Source organism: Cavia porcellus, unplaced genomic scaffold (assembly GCF_034190915.1).
Source record: "Cavia porcellus strain 051 isolate PalLab524CR breed Dunkin Hartley unplaced genomic scaffold, mCavPor4.1 scaffold_9, whole genome shotgun sequence".
In the NCBI taxonomy this organism is placed as follows: domain Eukaryota; kingdom Metazoa; phylum Chordata; class Mammalia; order Rodentia; family Caviidae; genus Cavia; species Cavia porcellus.
Window position 1 is genome coordinate 67,632,254 of NW_026947492.1, and position 20,023 is coordinate 67,652,276.

The window sequence follows — 20,023 nt, forward strand, 5'->3', positions numbered from 1 at the left end:
AATGAGAGTTCTTTCCCAGAACACATTCTTCATAAATCTATCATTTCCTTGTACTCTCTCATCTTCTGTGTGAGACAGTGAGGAAAGATACACAAATACACCTCCTCTTATCTTTCAATCTTTACACATTTTCTTAATGAATCATTTGTTATTTCTTTTTTGATTCATTTTTCCAATTTATTTTAAAGAGAAAAATATACATATAAAGAAAAAGGAGTTTCAAAGCAGGCTAATTAGAGATAGCTTAATTATCTTAAGACTGCCCCAAAAGTACCTGTAGTTTTTACTGCTACCAGAGCCTTCCATAACTCTCGATAAGTCTGTCTCTGGTTTCCCATTAGATCTACTCATGAGAGTATTTGCATGACCAATTGAGTATATGGTGGTGTAGGAGTCACCAAATGCCAGTAACTGGGAATGTGGTAGTTTAGGAGTTACCACTTACTTCATATTCCTACACCCTAACAGAGGTAACTTGGAGTTGTGTTTCTTACTGTCTTTCTAAGTATACCTACAAGGAAAAAACCCTGAACACACAGTAATTTGCTCAGTAGACGTCATGTTGCTGGTTTTTTTCACACTCTTAGTTGCTCATCAAGTCTTTCTTTAAATCATTTACAAGTACGACATTTACAAGAGTGTTACATTGGTTCACATTTGTGAAGATTCCTGATAGAATACTGATAGAACCAATACTGTATTGATCTGCTGTTTATGAGACCATCATAAGATAAACTTTAATTTCTCTTTCATATTCTTAATAAAAATGTAAATCTCTTACCTTCAAGAGGAGAATGAAATCATTACTGTGGATGAAAACCTACCTGGACTAACAATATCATTGTGCATGTGGTGGTTGCTGTGAAGTTGTTTTGCCCTCTCCTAACAGAGAAGCTCTAACCTGACATGGAAACTCAGAAGAACACAAGTAAATGTCACTATCCTGGCTTTTCTGCTCTAGCTTATAAGTCCTTTTGATTTATAGTAACAAGAATAGGAAAAAAAAACAGTGTTGCATGATCCTCATCACAGAACCTGATCAATCTAATAAATTATATCTAAAACTCTTCATATTTTCTTCCAATGAACTTAGGCAAAAAGAGAGAGGGAAATAATTTATATAACAGGAGTTTAAATTTTGGATAACAGGACCCTTCCAAGGACATCAGATGCAATGCTAGTCTGAAAATTGAGTTTTGCCTTATAAAATAAGAGGAATACATTCTTAAAGTTACATAAGCACATATATTAAAAGACTAAGATATCATTATACTACCCCTCATCAAAGAAGAATTTATATACTTTGACCAAAAATGAAGGCAGAGATGAGTCTTCTTTTTATGATTTCCACACTCAAGGAAGCTAAATTCACTCATACATACACATAGATATGAGTGATTACAGTGATTTGAAATCTGGATTGAAATTATGGTACAATTTCTTATTTGATATAAAATTCTCATTCAAATATTTCATTTTCTCTGACTCAAGGCACTTTCATTTTCTCTGACTCAATGTCTTTTATAATTTCTTCTAAAATACGAAATATTTCTTCTTACATGTGAAAGTAATTCTGTTATTTTTACAATAGACTACATGAATATATTTACTTATTATGTCTGAATCATCTCCATAGCAACATAATGTATTTCTTTGTCATTTTTAGATATCCAAATTATAAACTCATTTTGTCTGCTGTCAAAAAACACAAGGAAAGAGCTGGGAATTTAACTCAGCGGCATTAGCACCTGCCTGGTAAGCGCAAGGTCATCATTCCAATCGCCAGTACCAAAAGAAAAAAAGAAAAGAAAACAAAAGAAAAAAAGACACAAGAAATATGTGAATGGTAGGGAAGCCAGAAATTGAAAAAAGGACAGAAGAATAAAAAGCAGAAAAGGTTGAAGTGTCTAAACAGGAATATAATTTGCTACATTAAGGATTTATAAGTTGCACCATAGTTTACATGCAAGTTTATTTTGACTGTTCTTGTCTTGGGAACATCAGTTCTGTAGAGAAAGATTCCTGTGATCAATAAATCTCACTATAAGAATACAAGAGGTGTTCACGTCGAGCAGGCAGATGTGTATTTTTCCTCCTTCTTACTGCTTGTGAGGTCACGTCTGGGTATTAAGTTTTCGAATAAAAATGTGAGCAACCCATATACGAATCTCCTTGGTCTTCACACCATAGACAATAGGGTTAAGGGCAGGGGGCACAAGCAAGTAGAGGGTAGACAGGAGGATGTGGACGAAAGGTGGCACATGGCCAAAACGGTGACTGAAGAAAGAAAAGAAAGCAAGGATATAAAATTCCAAGAAGACAACAATATGGGCTGTGCATGTGTTGAATGCTTTGATTCGGGCCTCTTTCTGAGGAAGATGAAAAACAGCCTTTAGAATGAGAAGGTAGGAGAAGAAGACAAAGACCATGTCAAACCCTAGAATTGCAAAGGCCACAAAGAGCCCGTATGACTTGTTAATATGAACATCTTCTTCAGCCATCTTGACTACAGCCATGTGCTCACAGTAAGAATGGGCGATAACCAAAGAGCGGAAATGTTTCAGTTGTTTCAATAAAATGGGTAAAATCCCAACCAGTACTGTGGACCGGACTGCCACTATCAGCACCATTTGAACTAGAAACAAAGGCGTGAGGATGGCTATGTGCCTCAAAGGATCACAAATGGCAATGTAGCGGTCAAAGGCCATGGCCAGGAGGATGCCAGACTCCATGCCCTGCAAGGCATGAACAAAGAAGAGCTGGGTCAGGCAAGCATCAAAAGCCATGGAGCCAGAACCAAACCAGAAAATGGCCAACATCTTAGGAGCGATGGCTACACAAAGACCTAGGTCAGTAGCTGCCAATACTGCTAGGAGAATATACATGGGTTGGTGTAAACTGCGTTCTATTGGGATAACAACTAGCAATAAAATATTCCCCAGCACAGCCACGAGGCATAGACCAAAGAAAGGAAATCCAATCCAAAACTGCACATTCTCTAGTCCAGGGATACCAATCAGAGTCACCATCCTTGAGTTCAGGTTTGATATATTGGTAGCTCCCATGGTGGCTGGTTGTACTTTCTAATCATTACATGGCCTATGATCTAGTCAGAGAAAACTTACAAATGGGAAGGAGAATGGCTCAGCCCTTATACTTTCTCTCAGAACACATATATGGAAATTTGACCCTGTGACTTTAAATCTTTATATAGCAACTTAATTAAATATCAGAATAGAGCTCTTATTATCTATTTAGAAAGCCAAAGTTACTATTTGTGGATGAGCTATGCAATCCAAAGTTCATTTCTAAGAATCTGTTTAAATGGACACTATGGTTTTGAAAGCAATGATTCTGCTAGTCTTCCAATTAGCTGTCAGAGATGGCAATGTGAACATTCATCTTTGTCCTTCTGGGACTCCAGTCATAATAAAGATTAGAGTAAATTCCTCTGTGATAACTGAAGTCATAGTACAGGTCCTCAATCCCACATGCACTTTCCATCAACTCAAAGTTCAGAATGCTCAGACTGTGCAGTCTTGCTCAATCTGCTTATATTCTTATGGTCAAGCTGTAAAATTCTCCTTTTCTCAGCTTAAGAAATGACTGCCAAATCAATTGAAGAATTTTCTTCTTTAGGTGATATTGATTGGATTATTTATGGCCGGTGAATTTTTTAAGTTTCTGTAGTAATTGTGTAGTTGATTCCATTTCTCAGTATTACTATTTTAGACTCAGAGTTATTATTGTATTAAGAGTATTAGCCAAATGGAATGAAAAGTTATTTAAATACTGAGAGATCTGAAAAGAAAAGAAAGTTGAAAATAAATAAGTGGCAGTAAACTGGATTAACGTGCAGACCAAAATACCTTGCCTAGTGGATAACCTCTATAGATCAGTCACATTTATGTCCTGAATGCAAAGTTATCGGCTATTATGAATCTCAGAGCAACCTAGGTGCCTTTTTCATTTTAATTTTAATTGGCAATGAAAATAACTCCTGACCCTTTAGATACACTGCCTCACTTCACATCTACCACAAATTTCTGATCATTTTAAATATTTTACTTCACCTCTTTCTTTGGAAAACCACCAAATAAAACTTAAAACAACAATATCTATAATTACATTTGAATAATTTTATTCTTGGACAATTCTACAAGCTTAAAAACATGCAAATTTTTGTATCATACCATTAACTGAAGACATCAACTGACTAAGGAATATTTCTTTGAATGAGAATTTTTTTTCCTTTGACAGGAAAGTGGAGGGAAAACTTTTGTAAAATTACAGAAAAAGTGAAATGATGGACAGTCAGTGTTACTAGTCAGTATTAAAGTAGTAACACATATGTATAAAATTTGATATAAAATATAGAATGTTTTAATACTTAATAGAAAATGTGGAACATTGTTTTATGAGACTCTGTACTGACAAATATCAGTAAGTTAAAGTCAATGAAATAGACATAAAAATAAAAACTTTACATAAATAAATTCCTTTTATATCAGTATGAAGTGACGTGAGGTAGAAGAATTGATAAACTCCCTAAAAGGAATTTTCATATATGGCTTCTATAGATCAATGCATCTTGTTATTGACACAAACTGTTGAATACAAGACCTAGTACAGCTGCAGAAAGAAAATAGTCTTGAGTCTATTTGTTTGCATTTTTTTGGTAATCCAACAAGGAATAAAAGGAAAAATCAGCTCTAATACCATCATAATAGCTAATATTTCAATAATTCCATTAATTTCCTTCTATACAGTGTAGTATACAGAATCATGGGATATACATTTAGAAATATAAAATGTCATCTACTACTGGATTTATTGTTTTTTTCACTATAACGCTATTATGATACCAATTAATTCATTAGATAATGGGAAGGACTACTTAAAACTGTATATGAAGGTCTAGAAAACATAAGCAATCAATGTCTGGTAGCAAATGCCTGTCAGAAATATCAAGAACTTCTCTGAAAACAGAAATACTACTGCTTTCTTGCAGAAACATCAAATAAATACACAAATGGCAAAAATTTTTTGAACAAAGAATTGGTTAAAAATTTCATGATAAGATGGATTCTCTGTATCTGAGTGACATTGGCCAGTTAGATAGATCTGTAAGATCTGACACTCATGTAAGCAGAAACAGTGATCACTATTGAATCTGACACATAATATCTCAGTCCTCTGTATATCTTGGTTGAGTGAACACATTGAATGTATTGAACTAATTTGGCCAATACACCTGAAAAATAAATCGTGTCCCATCTAAAATCTTTAGTAAGGTAGTAGGAATGTAATGTATAGAAAGACTAATCTAAAAACTGCTTCTGTGATGGTAAATTTATTGTTATTTTGTCCAATTTAGAGTTACATAGTAATTTGGTCAAAAAGTGTTTTTCCTGATCTCACAGTGGAAAATGACATAGGTATAGGTAAATGTATACCTATTTAAATGTATAAATCAGTATAAATCACAGAAAGTGAATTAAAAATTAAGGTTTTAATGTCCCTGATATAGACAAAGTCAGATTTCAGAGTGTGCAAAATTAGCTTAGAGTACTGTAGCTACTGCTACACATTGTTAGCTAAAGCTAAAAATGCAGTCACAGTACAATATTTAATTTTTTATCATCTATCCATATCTTTCAAGCCTTCCTGTTTGAACACACACACATGCCCATGCACACACACACAGACACACAACTTCTGTAACTCCAGAATATATCTTATTTAAAAATTTAATAAACCAAGCTATGGTACAATAACGTGTCATAGGAATTACATTGGAAAAGATTTCTTCTTCTCATCTTGCTCTTGCTACTAATCAACAGCAGTGTCTATTATGTTTTCTTCATAGTAATTAGAGTGACAGTTTTGATCATATTTTTCTCTCTTCCATCTACAAGTGATGTAAATCTGTCTCACAAATTGTTCATAAATCAAGCAAACAGTCATCTTTGATCTGAAAAAGAAACTGATCAGGTGTGTTACTGCAAAATACAGCATTAAGATCATTCAATTAGCTATCTTTGGTACTCTCTTTTAAAATGTTATACCGTTAAGAATTCTTAATGATATGTATTGCCAAAATATGGAGAAGAAACTCACCCAGATAAACAAATATGGGAGGAATATAAGAGGAATGAAAACAAAGTATATTTGCTGATAGATTTTATAATCCATAAGACATTAACAGCTAAGCATCTCTCATCATCTGCCTGGAGCTCTTCTTTTTCTTTACTCTTCATAGAATCTGAGGTGATCTCAGGAGGATGTTAGTGACCTGGTCCCTGGAGTGGCCATCACACTTCTTAGACCAGCCTCTGCAGAAGAAAAGTACTCTCTGCTCGAAGGTTCCAAGGCAGATAATATTGAGTTACTTTTTCAGAAATAATGAAAACAGGGGTATATCAAGTGATGGATCATTATCAGAGCACGATGATTTGAAATCAGTTTTGAATTGTGTGAAAAGAAGAGCAGAGATAAGAGAATTTGTTTCCTTAAAAAACAAAAGACAGTCATTCTCTTCTGTAACTGTCAGGCCTTTGGTTAGTTTAAAGTTGAAATAAACATAATACAATATATTTTGTACATATAATTTAAATATAGTTCTAATTCATGAAGCTATAATCACTATTATCGCTGTGATCACTATAACTAAATTCTGAAATTGTTAAATACTTTGAAATTTCAAAATATGGGGTAAAAGAAGATAGAGTTCCATCTTCTTAGTGACAATATTCTTGCCACTTTGGTCATTTTTTAACATATGATATTCATACATACTTTGCCATAAAAAATAGTCCTGAGACATTTGCAAGTAAATGGATGCAATTTGAGAATCTACTGTTAAATGAAATAAGTCAGACATACACACTTAAGTATCACATGGTTTCTCTTAATTGAGACATGTGCATATGCTTGCTTATATATATATATGCATAAACGAAGAGAAAACAGAAAATAGAAAAATAGAAAATATGGAGAAGCTCAATAATCCCTTAAATTACTATACCATTGTTACAAAAGTATTTCAATGCATATGGTAATTTTTTTTCACTTATACTAGCTGTTTCTCTTACTTCACTGTAAAAAATGTTTTGTGTTATCAGTTTCTGTTTGTAAGAAAATTTTTATGCTGTGTCTTGCACTTTGAGTAACTACTTTGCAAAAGAATGGTGTACAGTTTACAGCCATTATTATTGTCTCATTTCTTTGTTATGAAATTTGTTGGTTTTTTCATAAAATAAAAAAAAATATTTGCAATAAATACTAATATATTCATGTTTGCTAACTAGTACACACACACACCTCATCTTAACCATTTTTATTTCTCCTTCATCTCCCCCTCCTTCCTGTTAACTCTAGATCTCCTTCCAATATCTATGAAATATACCTCCCTTCCTCCTTTCACCTGTCTTTTGTTTTGCTCTTTAAGTAATTTATAGTTGGGCTTTCACATAGATGAGAACCCTTGTGGCATTTAATGTTCTGTGTCTGATTTATTTGACTTAGCATTATAGTCCCAAGATATATTCTTCTTACTAAAACTAGTGCCCATTTATTCTTTAGGACCACTATTGGTTCGGTCAAATAGAGAATATATAATTGTCTATTTTTTTTTTTATTGGTACTGGGGATCAAACTCACGACAGTCTGCTTGTAAGGCAGATGCTTATGCTGCTGAGCTAAATCCCCAGCCCCCATAATTATCTGTTTCTACACCCTTTGAATATTCCTCTGAGACTTGGGAAACTGTTATTAGTGGTTAGAAAAGGTTTATTTCTTCTTTCCTTTTTACTACTTACTACTTACCTATTTGCCTTAGTGCATTGGTTAAGATCTCAAACACAATATGCACAAAAATGGTTTGAAAATACTTGTCTCTTAGTTTATGAATAAATGTTTAACATTCAGCATTAACTGAAAAGTCAAGAAAAAGATATGTCATAGAGTCTGACTTGAATTTCACTTAAGTCATCTTGAATTTGTTAATATTTTACATACTAGAATACCTGCATGTGTTTTTATGCCTTGAAACACATTTTTAACATTGTTAATTGCAAAAAGCAAAACAATTTTATTTCTACCTAATTTTATTTATGGTTATTATTTTCATGATATTTTTATTTGCTCAAATTTTGTTGCAATTTTGTTATATATTTTCATAATAGATTTGTTTAAAAATACAGTGAACAGGTTTTGAAATCAAAATTGTGTTTTTCTGATAAAATTTATATAGAGAAATGAAACTTGCAACCTACTATGTCCAATACAAGATGTGTTCTCTAAATTGAAGAACAAATTTTAGGAACAAAGGAGATTAAGAGTTGAATATATTTATTAAGAGAAAGAAAGCTTCTGTCTGAGGACAGACAGAAGGGTCCTGAGAGAGTCGCCAAGGACTCTTGTCTTTTCCAGAGAATTTTATAGAGTAAAACCATGGGTTCAAGGTGGGGGAACACTGGGAATTCACAAGGCAGATGGGCATAAATGTGGCCCATAACTATAGTTAGCCTATATGATCAATAGTTCAGATAAAATTGATTAAATTAGGGACAAATGGGTAAGCAAGTCACATGAAAGCAGGCATTCTTATGTAGCTGTAACTCTTTCCTAGGGGGATGAGACTATTTAGGGTACCAATCTTCATGACAGGGGGGCATTTGCATGGTCTTTTTTCTTGATGCCTGGCCCATAGCAAGAGGCCTCAGTCTGCCCCGCTATTGCCAGTTATCTGCACTGCGTCAATTGAGGACCTAGCCTGGTCTCATGTCCTATAATATTTTTAACTATCTCAGCTGCCTTCAACAATCCCCCTTGTGAGCAAGTAACCCAGATAGTCAACTTAGAACTCAACATAATATAACATGGGGACCTCCAAACAGAGGGAAAGGAATCCTCTCATCCCGAGAAGATACTAAGGTGAGAAAAAACATTCAAACATTCACTCCCAGCCAGCCAAGCCACAGTGCAACCCTGAGCACCTATGGTCACCAACGAGACAGGCCATCCCTGCATTGGCGCGCTCCAGCCACTGCCTCTAACTTTGTCACAAGGGATCTGCCCAAGGTTGGCAGAGTGAAGCGACTCGGCGCCCACCGGCTGCCCCTGCCCTCACCACAACCGCCAACATCACTGCCACCACTGCTTCTGCTTTCGCTGCCTCCACCTCTGCCACCTCTGCTGCTCCGTGGATCCAGGTCGCAACCTGGAGGGCATGAGGAGGAGGGTGCATTGTGGAGTCATGGGCGTGGGACCAGACTTGCTGGGATGCTTTGCTGCCTTCACAGTCACCACCCATGCAAGGACCCAAGCCTGTGGCACCAGCACTGAGTGGGGCCCAACCGCTGGAGTGCCCCTGATGTCGCCAGGCAGGTGAGTGTGTCTTTACCACTGCCAGGTCCACATGATCGAGGCCCACAGTGCCACTGCCATGAATGGAGCTCAGAGAATCTGCTTCTGAAAACACCTCTTCAGACAATAATCAAAAATACAGAGCCAGAACTTTCCAGTTTCCTCCCATGATTGACCAGCTTTGGGGAATTTGGCCTGCCTGCCTGTGCCCTGATCTCTAGACTGGGTGGCCTGAGATGAGTGTACTTGCACATCCCGAGCCCCTGGGAGGGAGTTTAATATACCTCAGATAACAGCAAATTTGGGAGGGCATCAAAACCCCAGTCAGTACACTTCAGAAAGCCCTTAAGCAATAGGGCGAGGGCCAGAGACCCTCTGGACACACCTATCTGAAAGAAACCAGAAACATGACAAGAGATAGGAAAAAAAAAAAAAAAAAAAAAAAACTCCAGCTGCTGATCCTGGAAAAATAAACCCAGGAGAGAAAAATACAGAAGAGAAATTGTGCAATAATCATGCAATATTAGATACAGCATCAGCAGTCATACAGTAATACCTTTATGACCTCAAAGACAAATTTAAAACTGTGCTTCTAATCCAAGTGAGGCAAGATATGAAAAGATTAATTAAGGAAATGATAAACCCCTCTCAAGAGAACACAGATGGAAGAAAGGAGGAACTCAGAAAAGGAAGAGAAACCTTTGATCAAGAATATAAACAAATCTAGAATACATGAAACAGATCCAAAGAGACTACCAGGAAACTAAAAACTCCACTGAAAGCTGGCAAAATTCCTTGACAGAAACTAAAGTTAGCCTTTTGAAACTTGAAGAGAAAATTATGGTGTGTGATCGAGAAAGAAAGATCTCTTAAAAATCACAAGGAACCAGGAAGAAACAATTCAAAGGCTAGAAGATGACAAGAGAATATATGACTTAAGAATAAAAAATGTGCGAAAAGAAGCAGGAGTAACTACAATGAACTACAAAGATGATTCACAGATAAAATTAAGGAAAAGTTCCCAAGCATAGGAAAAAGAAATGATTTCCAGATAAAAGAGGCATACAGAACTCTAGGTACCTAAGCCAAAACAGATCTACACCCAGACATATAATAATCAAGATTCCAGAAATCCATCACAAGAACAGAATATTAAAAGTAGCCAGAGAAAAGAAGCAGATTACCTACAACAGAAAAATTATCAAAATAACGACAGACTTATCAACACAAACTCTCAAATTGAGAAGTGTCTGGGGGGAAATAGCCCAATGCATGAAAGAAAATAATCTGCAACTAGGACTGATGTACTTGGAAAACTGTCTCTCAAAATTAATTGAGAAACAAGATATTTCCAAGACAAGGAGAAACTGTGAGTTCATCACCACCAACCCAGCCCAACAAAAATAATGAAGGACATTCCAGAGAGAGAGGAAAAAAATACCAGGATTCCAGGAACAGTGACAGAGAGGCCTCATGAATGGGGCAGACAGTGGAATAAAGGAGTAAAGTAGACAAATAATGGCAGAAGAATAAAATAATAGAAATGAGGCAGAGACAGTAAGCTATAATCTTTAATATAGATAGCCCTGATACACTAACTAAAAAAGAAGCACAGGCAGAGTAGATTAGGAAGCAGGATCCAACCAGATGCTCTGAATAGGAGATATACTCAACCTGAAAGAGGGATAATAAACTGAGAGTCAAAGATGAGAAAACAATGCTACATGTGACAGAAAACCAGAGAGAAATAGGGACAACTTGTCCAGCAGCCATAGATAGATTGGAAAACTATTTTTTTAAATTTTATTTAAAATGAAATAGAAAAACACAAAACAAAACAAAGTGGTGTAAGGGTACATGTAATATAGAACTACAATGACACTTTTGGGCATTGTAGAACTACACAGCTGGAAGGAAGGACAACCTTGTGACTTTAATAAGTAAAGGAGTGCATTTCAAGATCAAGCTCAGGGGTAAAAAATTTAGCAACACTCAGACAGATAACAGTTTGGCCTCCTAATCTAAAAACTAAAAGAGCTAGTAGGCCCCAAAATATACAAAGCACCCTGAGAAAGGGAAAGGGGAGAAATTGTCTAAAAAAGGAAGGCAGAGGACACTGTTAATAGTGTATCAGGATTTAAAAGTCACAGTAGTCTTATCGTGCTGTTTAGTTTGATTATATTTTGTTCCGGTCTGTCTACTCCTATTAGATTTGATGGCACATACAGCTAACCCAAAAATAGCAGTTATACCACAGTAATATCCTTAATTTCCTATTAACTTACACTGCAACCCTGATTTACTTACATTGTCTTACTATGACTGATCCTATTTGAAGCTGCATTGTTAGAGTGCTGTTTAGCCTCGAATGATTTCATTCAAATTTGTTATGTTCGATTGTAGCAAGTCTAAGAGTAGAGGCAACTGCTCTGAAGATGACAAGATGTAAAAGGTATCCATTCTGGTTTTGATTATTAACTACTTTCAAGTCCTACAATATATTCTAAGTTGTATTTTTATTAAAATAGCTATGTAATGTTATGTTCAATTATATTATGCCTACTGATGGGGACAATTCTATTTAAAATAACAACAGAAAGCATAGTAAATGCTGTAGATCACCTAATATTGTGGTCCTATATGCCTTTTTCATTTCATGTTTTTCTAGGAATTCATTTTGGTTTCTTGTTTTGATCTGTTTTCCCCCATAATACAGAAAGTGTAGATATACAAGTAGATATTCACACATGGGAAGAATTTCTAAACTATTTACAGGAACAGGTTATGTAATACAAGAAGTAATGCACGGATGCTCTGAAGACAAAGATACACTAAGAAACCCAGTGCTAACTCTGTAGCATTATAATATGAAATCTAGCAATACTGTAATTCAATGTTCATAGTGATATCAGTCTAGTCTCTTATGTTCAATTTCAGCTTATGTAAAGATAAAGACAGCTACTATGAAGAGACTGACAAACATTATGGTAGACATTATTGACTTCCCCAAGATCAGGTCTTGAAAACCTAAAAAGCCTTCATCATCCTATAATGATCTGATTAGTTCTATAACGTTCAGTATATATTCAATGTGTATAAAGATGGGGACAACTATTTGGAAGAAAACTAAAAAAATAAGATAGACAGTGAAGATCTCCAGCGGACTTGCTTGGAAAGCTATGTTTCTTTAAATTGTTTCTTATAAACTGTTTTGTTCGTTCTGTTTTGTTTAATCTTACCCTGTTTAAGATAAAAAAGGGGTGTAGAACTGATAACCACATTGCTAAGTTCTTGTTGAGCAGAACTTTTTGCAGTGTCATTGTTTGAATATCATTTTTGAATGCTTAATTTTGTAACTCAAGCAACTATTTCAAGGATGACGATATGTAACTTATCAACTGGTGAGTTCTTACTGTTTATTTTTTCTGAAATTCTGTATTGTTTCTTCCCTTTTTCTCTGCTTTTTTTCTTTAAATAAAAAATACAGAAGAAGAAGAAGAAGAGGAAGAAGAAGAAGAAGAACAAGAACAAGAACAAGAACAAGAACAAGAACAAGAACAAGAACAAGAACAAGAACAAGAACAAGAACAAGAACAAGAACAAGAACAAGAACAAGAACAAGAACAAGAACAAGAACAAAAACAACAAGAAGAAACCTGACCTGTTGCAAGGGGATAAACCAAACCCTAACCCTAACCCTCAGAGGACCGTCTGACCTCCAGTGGTTGCCTTTGTAGTCAGGGTATGGCCCAGGAGGCTTCTGAGTGCAGTCTCTCCTAAGGTGACCTGGCTTGTGGCGATGATAGCAGGTAATTGTTCTTGAGCTCTTCTTGGAGCCCCAAGAATCAGACTTAGAGCCTGTTTCTCTTAAGACTGCAGCAGAGGCAGCTGCTTTCTCTTGGTTTGTTTTGTCTCCTCATCACAGTTGTAAAATACTGAGGAAGCAACTTTTACTAAAGTATCAAGTGGAGCAAAAGCCATCTTTTGTAGCTTTTTCCCAATATCTAAGGCTGTGTAATAAACATCTTTACTGATAGTTTGTCTATCAAATCAGGATTTAAAGAAGTATGTTTTATTAATATCTCTTGTAATGGATCTAAGAAGACAGAAGGGTGTTCATTACTTTCTTGTTGAACAGCTGATAACTTAAATGAATTGAATGGTTTAGTTCTCACTCTTGTTAAACACATGTATGGAAATGTTTTGTAATCCAGTCACTCATCTGGTCTTAGCCCAATAAGGGTCTTGCATAGGAACTGCTTGTGCTTCAGTGAGAATTGGTAGTTCCCCTGGCTGTTTATCCTCTTGCCTTCTAAAATTAACAATATAGTATTCATCTCCAAAGGCAATAGCAGCCTATAATTCTGCCTGTGTCTCACTAGAAGTCAATGACTGATTTAAGAGTAACATTACATCTTTCCAATCTAGTTCATATGCCTAAATATGTCCTCTAAAGACCTTAATGTACTTGTAAAGATCATCTGAAAATTTCCCAAGATCTAATTTTGTTTTAAGTAACCAAGAGAGAAAGGTACATGATTTTTGGAAGTTCCACTTCTCCCCCATACTTCCTGTAAAGGATAGTGCCCTTGAGGAGTCTGCTTAAACTGAGCTAAGGATGGGTATAGTCCTGTAGAAGCCTCGATTACAGCTGATCTAGAAACCCTGTCCTCAAGCCTGAAGGGCAAGTTGGGGAAACCTCAGGTTCCATAAAGGTGGGGGTAGATTTAATTAAGACTATTTTATCCTCAGGTTCCCCAGGTACAAGAGGAGTGATTTTAGTCTCTGAGGAAGTAAATGTCTTAAAGGCCTGAGGTGATGACTTTTCCTGTGGCTGACATTTACAATTATAGTATAAGTTAGGAGTACTTCTCATTGCATAGAAAATCTGAACATAAGACAACTCTGACCATTTTTCCTCCTTTTTATAATATGTCTCTGGTTGTAAAAGCATGTCATAATTACTACTTCCTTCTGTCTTGCACTTTGGCTTTAGGGGATAGTTAGGCCATGCACTCTTGCAGAGAAATACCAATTGACTCTTTCAACATGGAAGGACTAAGGCTGTTTGGCATTGTTTTTCCCATGCCTGTAATATAGCAGCAAGGCATAAGTATGAAACTTTTTGTAGCCAAGCATTGAACTCAGGAACTTTTACTGAGCTATGAATGATATTGAGCTATCTAATTATACAAATACAGAAGATAAACAAGGCATCCTTCTTATTTCTATTTGCTCAATATTCCCTAGGTGCCCCTGGGTTGAGGCAGCTTCAGAGCCAGTGGAGGTCTTCTGGAGAGAATGGATGACATGTTTTTTTTTTAATTATTTAAAATGAAAAAGAGAAAAAACAAAACAAAACAAAGTGGTGTAAGGTACAAGTAATACAGAACTGCAAAAAAAAAGTAAGAAATCACCAGTTAATAGATTAACATTATCATCTTAGATATAGTTGCTCAAGTCACAGTATCAAAGCATACAAAGTGGACAGTCAGAGAGACTGCAAACAGTTGTGTTCAATGATCCAACAAAAAATATTAATATGATCAGCTATTTAACTCCCCTAAACACACTTGCAGTTGTATCCTTTAGAGCACTTTTTTTCTCTCTCTCTTTTTTACAACAAAATTTACAAATTTTGGGTTTTATTACTCCTTAGTTCTTATTACTTTTTTTGGAAGAGAATAAAGTCAAATATGGCAAAACAAAGTTGTCAGTCAAAACCAAGGATAGACATAGTACATGATGTAAAAACAGAGAACAAGATTATCAACAATGGTTACCATAACGCCTCTTGCTTCCTTAAAAAGAATTGTCTATAACATTAGGTATTACAAAGTTGAAGAAAACAGTAGAGAATAAGACCAATAAAACTTAAACATCTTAAACATTACAGGACTTCCAAAGGAGATAATAATCAAACCAGAATGGGCATCTTAGTGAATCTTATTGCCTTCAAAGTAGTTGCCTATACCCTCAAACTTGATACTATCATACAGAATGGGACAGAGTCTAATTAGTCAAAACAAGATAGTGGGAGTATTACAGGACTTCAAATCAACTTAATAGGAAATCAAAATTTACTATAATATATCCTGCTAATTTTTAAATTTTTCCCCTTAATTAAAAAACCACAAAAAAATAACTAAATAATATTTTTATTGAATAAGGGAGATATTGAGATAAAAGAGGACATAACAACATAACAATACAGGTCAAAGTATGACTGTTTCAGCAACCTAGTGCTTCACCACCAAATAAGCCGACTTACTAGTAGTTACCATAGTGTCTGTCTTTTTCCTTGAAATATTTGAATATAACTTCATATACTATAGTTTCCAATATTTCCATATCAATCAGCCCAGAATAAAGCCATTCCAATTAATAAGTGAAAACTTTATAAGGCTTCAAGGCCACAAAAATGGGGAATCATGATTACCACATGATCTTATATATTTGAACCATAACTTACATTAGGGAAACTATTCGGTATTCACACATGTGAGATTGATTTATTTCACTTATGAGTATGGTCTCAAGCTGCGCCCAATTATTGATAAATATCTCAATGTGATCCTTCTTTATAGCTGAGTAATACTCCATTGTATAGAAATACCACAACTTTCTTATCCATTCCTCGGTTGATGGACACTTGGGTTGTTTCCAGATCTGGTGATTACAAATTATGCTGCTATAAACATAGGTGCACATATATCACTGTGGTATGATGCTTTCAGTTCTTCTGGGCATATGCCTAGAAGTGGAATAGCTTGAATAAATGGGACTTCCAATCCCAGGTTTTGAGAAATCTCCAGACTGACCTCCACAAAGGTTGTACCAGTCTACACTCCCACCAACAGTGTAGGAGAGTTCCTTTTTCCCCACAGCCTCTCCAGCATTTGTTGTTGTTGGTTTTCTTGATCCTGGCCATTCTTTCAGGAGTGAGATGAAATTTCAGTGTGTTTTTAATTTACATTTCTCTAATGACCAATGATGATGAACATTTTTTCATGTATTTATTTGTCATTTGGATTTCTTTATCTGAGAAGTGCGTATTCATCTCAGATGCCCATTTTTGGATTGGATCTTTGAATTTTGGGGCTCTGAGTTTTTTTAATTGTTTATATGTTTTAGACAAGAGTTCCTTGTCTGAGAGAGAGTTCACTAAAATCTTTTCCCAGTTTGTGGGTTTTCTTTTCACAATGTGGATATTTCTTTTGACATGCAGAAACATTTTAATAAGAAGTGCTCTCAGTTATTGATTCTGGGAAGTGTTTCCCATGCGGTTTGAGTCCTGTTCATGAATTCTCTACCTACCCCTATATATTCAAGGTTTCTACCCAATTTGTCTTCCAATAGATATAGTGTTTCTGTTTTAATATTCAGATATTTGACCCATTTAGAATTTAATTTAGTACATGGTGATAGGCATGGATCAAGCTTTAGTTTTCGGCAAATGGAGAGCCAGTTTTTACAGCACCATTTATTAAAAAGACTGTCCTTCTTGCAGTGAACTTGCTTGGCTCATTTATCAAAGATAAGGTGATTTAGTGTGTTTGTAGTTGAGTTTTATCTTTTAATCTATTCCATTGATCTTTGTCTTTGTTTTTACTTTTACTACTGTTGATTTTACTACTGTTGCTTTGTAGTATAACTTCAAGGCAGGGATTGTGAAGCCTCCTGCCTTGCCTTTGCTGCTTGGAATTGCCTTTGCTATTCTAGGTCTCTTCTGCTTCCAGATGGATTTCAGGAGTGATTTCTCTAGATTTATAAGGTATGTTGATGGTATTTTTATTGGCTTTACATTGAATCTGTATAATAGTTTTGGGAGAACGGCCATTTTCACAATGTTTGTTCTTCCTATCCATGAGCAAGGGATGTCTTTCCATTTTCTGAGATCATCTTAAATTTCTTTTTTCAGTGTATTATAATTTTCCCTGTATAGGTCTTTCACTTCTTTCATAAGAGTAATTCCTAAATATTTCATTATTTGCTTGCTAGTGTGAAGAGTGTGGTTTCTTTTATTTCTGTCTCTGTGAGTTTGTTGTTAGTGTATAGAAATGCTATTGATTTCTGAGTATTGATTTTGTATCCAGCTACATTACTGAATTTATTTATTACATGTAAGTGTCTCTCAATGGAGTTTAGGGGGTCTTCTATGTAGAGTATCATGTCATCTGCAAGCAATGATAATTTAACTTCTTCTTTTCCTATCTTTACCCCTTTTATTTATCTCTCTAGTCTAATTGCTCTGGCTAGTACTTCTGTACTATCTTAAATAGGAGTGGTGATAAAGGGCATCCTTGTCTTTTGTCTGATTTTAAAGTAAAGGCTTTCAATTTTTGGCCATTTAGTATGGTGCTGTCTGTTGGTTTGTCATAAATGTCCTTTATTATATTGAGGTAAAGACCATCTATTTAATATTTCTGTAATGTTCTTATCATGAATGAATGTTGGACCTTATTGCAGTCTTTTTCTGCATCTACAGAAATGATCATGTGATTCTTATTTTTGGCTTTATTGATATGGTGGATTACATTTATTGATTTATGTATGGTGAATCATCCTTGTATTCCTGGGATGAATCCCACTTGGTTATAGTGTATAATCTTCTTGATGATTTGCTGCATCCTATTTGCCAATATTTTATTGAGGATTTTTTTTGTCTTTTTCTTTTTTTATTGATTACAGGGATCGAACTCATGACTGCCTGCTAGCAAGGTGCTTATGCCACTGAGCTAAGTCCCTAGCCCCTTTATTGAGGATTTTTGCATTTATGTTCATTAGGGAGAGCGGTCTATTGTTCTCTTTTATAGTTGGGTCTTTCTCAGGTTTTGGTACTAGAGTAATATTTGCTTCCAGGAATGACTTAGGAATGATTGCTTCCCTTTCAATTTCATTGAATAGTTTGAGGAGTGTTGGCATTTAGTCTTCTTTGTATTTCTTGTAGAATTCTGCAGTGAATCCATCTGGGCCTGGGCTCTTCTTGGTGGGTAAGGACTTAATTACATTTTCAATTTCATTAACAGAGATTGCATTATGCAGCAGTTTTACATCCTCTTGATCTAGCTTTGGTACTTCATATGTTTCTAAGAATCTGTCTATTTCTTCTGTGTTATCAAACCTTTGAGAGTAGAGGTTTTTGAAATAGATATTGATGATATTCTGTATTTCGGTAGAGTCTGTAGTGATTTCACCTTTTTTTTCGTATTGCATGAATTTGAGCTTTTTCTTCCCCCTTTTTAATAAGGTTGGCTAGGGGCTTATCGATTTTATTTATTCTTTCAAAGAACCAAGTCTTTGATTCGTTGATTCTTTTGACTGTTTTCTTAGTCTCTATTGCATTGATTTCAATTCTGATTTTTATAATTTCCTCTCCACTTTTGGCTTTGGGCTTGACTTGCTCTTCTTTTTCTAGCTGTTTGAGATGTAGTATCAGGTTATTTATATGTATTCGCTCTGTTTTTCCTGATGTGGGAACTCAGTGCAAAAAATTTTCCTCTGAGGACGGCTTTCATTGAATCCCACAGATTCAGGTAAGTTGTATTTGCATTTTCATTTTCTTGTAGTTATTATTTAATTTCTTCTTTAATTTCTTCTGTGACCCACTGAATACTCAAGAGTGTGTTATTCAGTTTCCATGTGTTTGTGGGATTTTTTCAGTATCTTTTATCATTAATTTCTAATTTCAGAGCGCTACGATACGATAACATTCAAGGGATGATTTCAACTCTTGCATTTGTTTAAATGTGTTCTGTGAGCTAATATATGGTTGCTTTTAGAGAATGATCAATGTACTGCTGAGAAGAATGTGTATTCTGATGTGGTTGGGTGGAACATTCTGTATATGTCTATCAAAGCCATTTGTTCACAGGTGTGATTCAGTTCTGTTATTTCTTGGCTCATTTTCTGTCTGGTTGATCTGTTCCTTGGTGTCAATGGCATATTAGGACTCCTTTTACAATTGTGTTATTGATAATTTAGTTTTCATTTCTGTTAATAGTTGTTTTGTATAACTGGGTTCTCTGGAGTTTGGTGCATATATATTTAATATAGTTATCTCTTCCTTTGGAGATTTTCCCTAATGAGTATGTAGTGATCTTCTTTGTCCTTTATGTTCATTGTTGGTTTAAATTTCTTGTTGTTTGCAAACAGAATGGCTACTCCTGCTTTTTTTTTTTTTTTTTTTGATTCCTGCTGCATGAAGTACTGTTTTCCATCCTTTGACTTTCAGTCTGTGAGTATCCTTCTGGGTTAGATGGGTTTCCTGTAAACAGCATATGGTTGGATTTTGTTTCTTGTTCCATTCTGCTAGTCTGCTTCTTTTGATTAGTGCATTGAGACCATTTACATTAATGGTTATTACTGTTAAATGCTGGTTTATTGTTGGAATGTTATCTCTCTGCTGTTGCATCTTTATCTTTCTGTTCTGTTTAATTATTTGCTTTGCTTAGTGGTTTTTTCCTTTGTGTATCTAAACTGTCTTTCAATATTTTTTGCAGGGTTGGCTTGGTGTTCATGAAGTTCTTCAGCTATTCTTTGTCATGGAAGTATCGTATTTCACCATCAATTTTGAATGATAGTTTTTCAGGGTACATCAGTCTAGGTTGGAAATCATTTTGCTTTAGGATCTGGAATACTTCACTCCATGCTC

The 20,023-nt window shown here is 35.2% G+C and overlaps 1 protein-coding gene across 1 annotated transcript; it reads right to left on the reverse strand.

Moving 5' to 3' along the window:
• Positions 1–2,114: 2,114 nt before the first annotated feature.
• LOC100727925 (olfactory receptor 52A5-like) lies at positions 2,115–3,065 on the reverse strand. The gene has a single exon (XM_003465358.3). It carries the CDS (start codon positions 3,063–3,065, stop codon positions 2,115–2,117), a length of 951 nt encoding a protein of 316 aa, XP_003465406.3.
• Between the last annotated feature and the right edge of the window lie 16,958 nt (positions 3,066–20,023).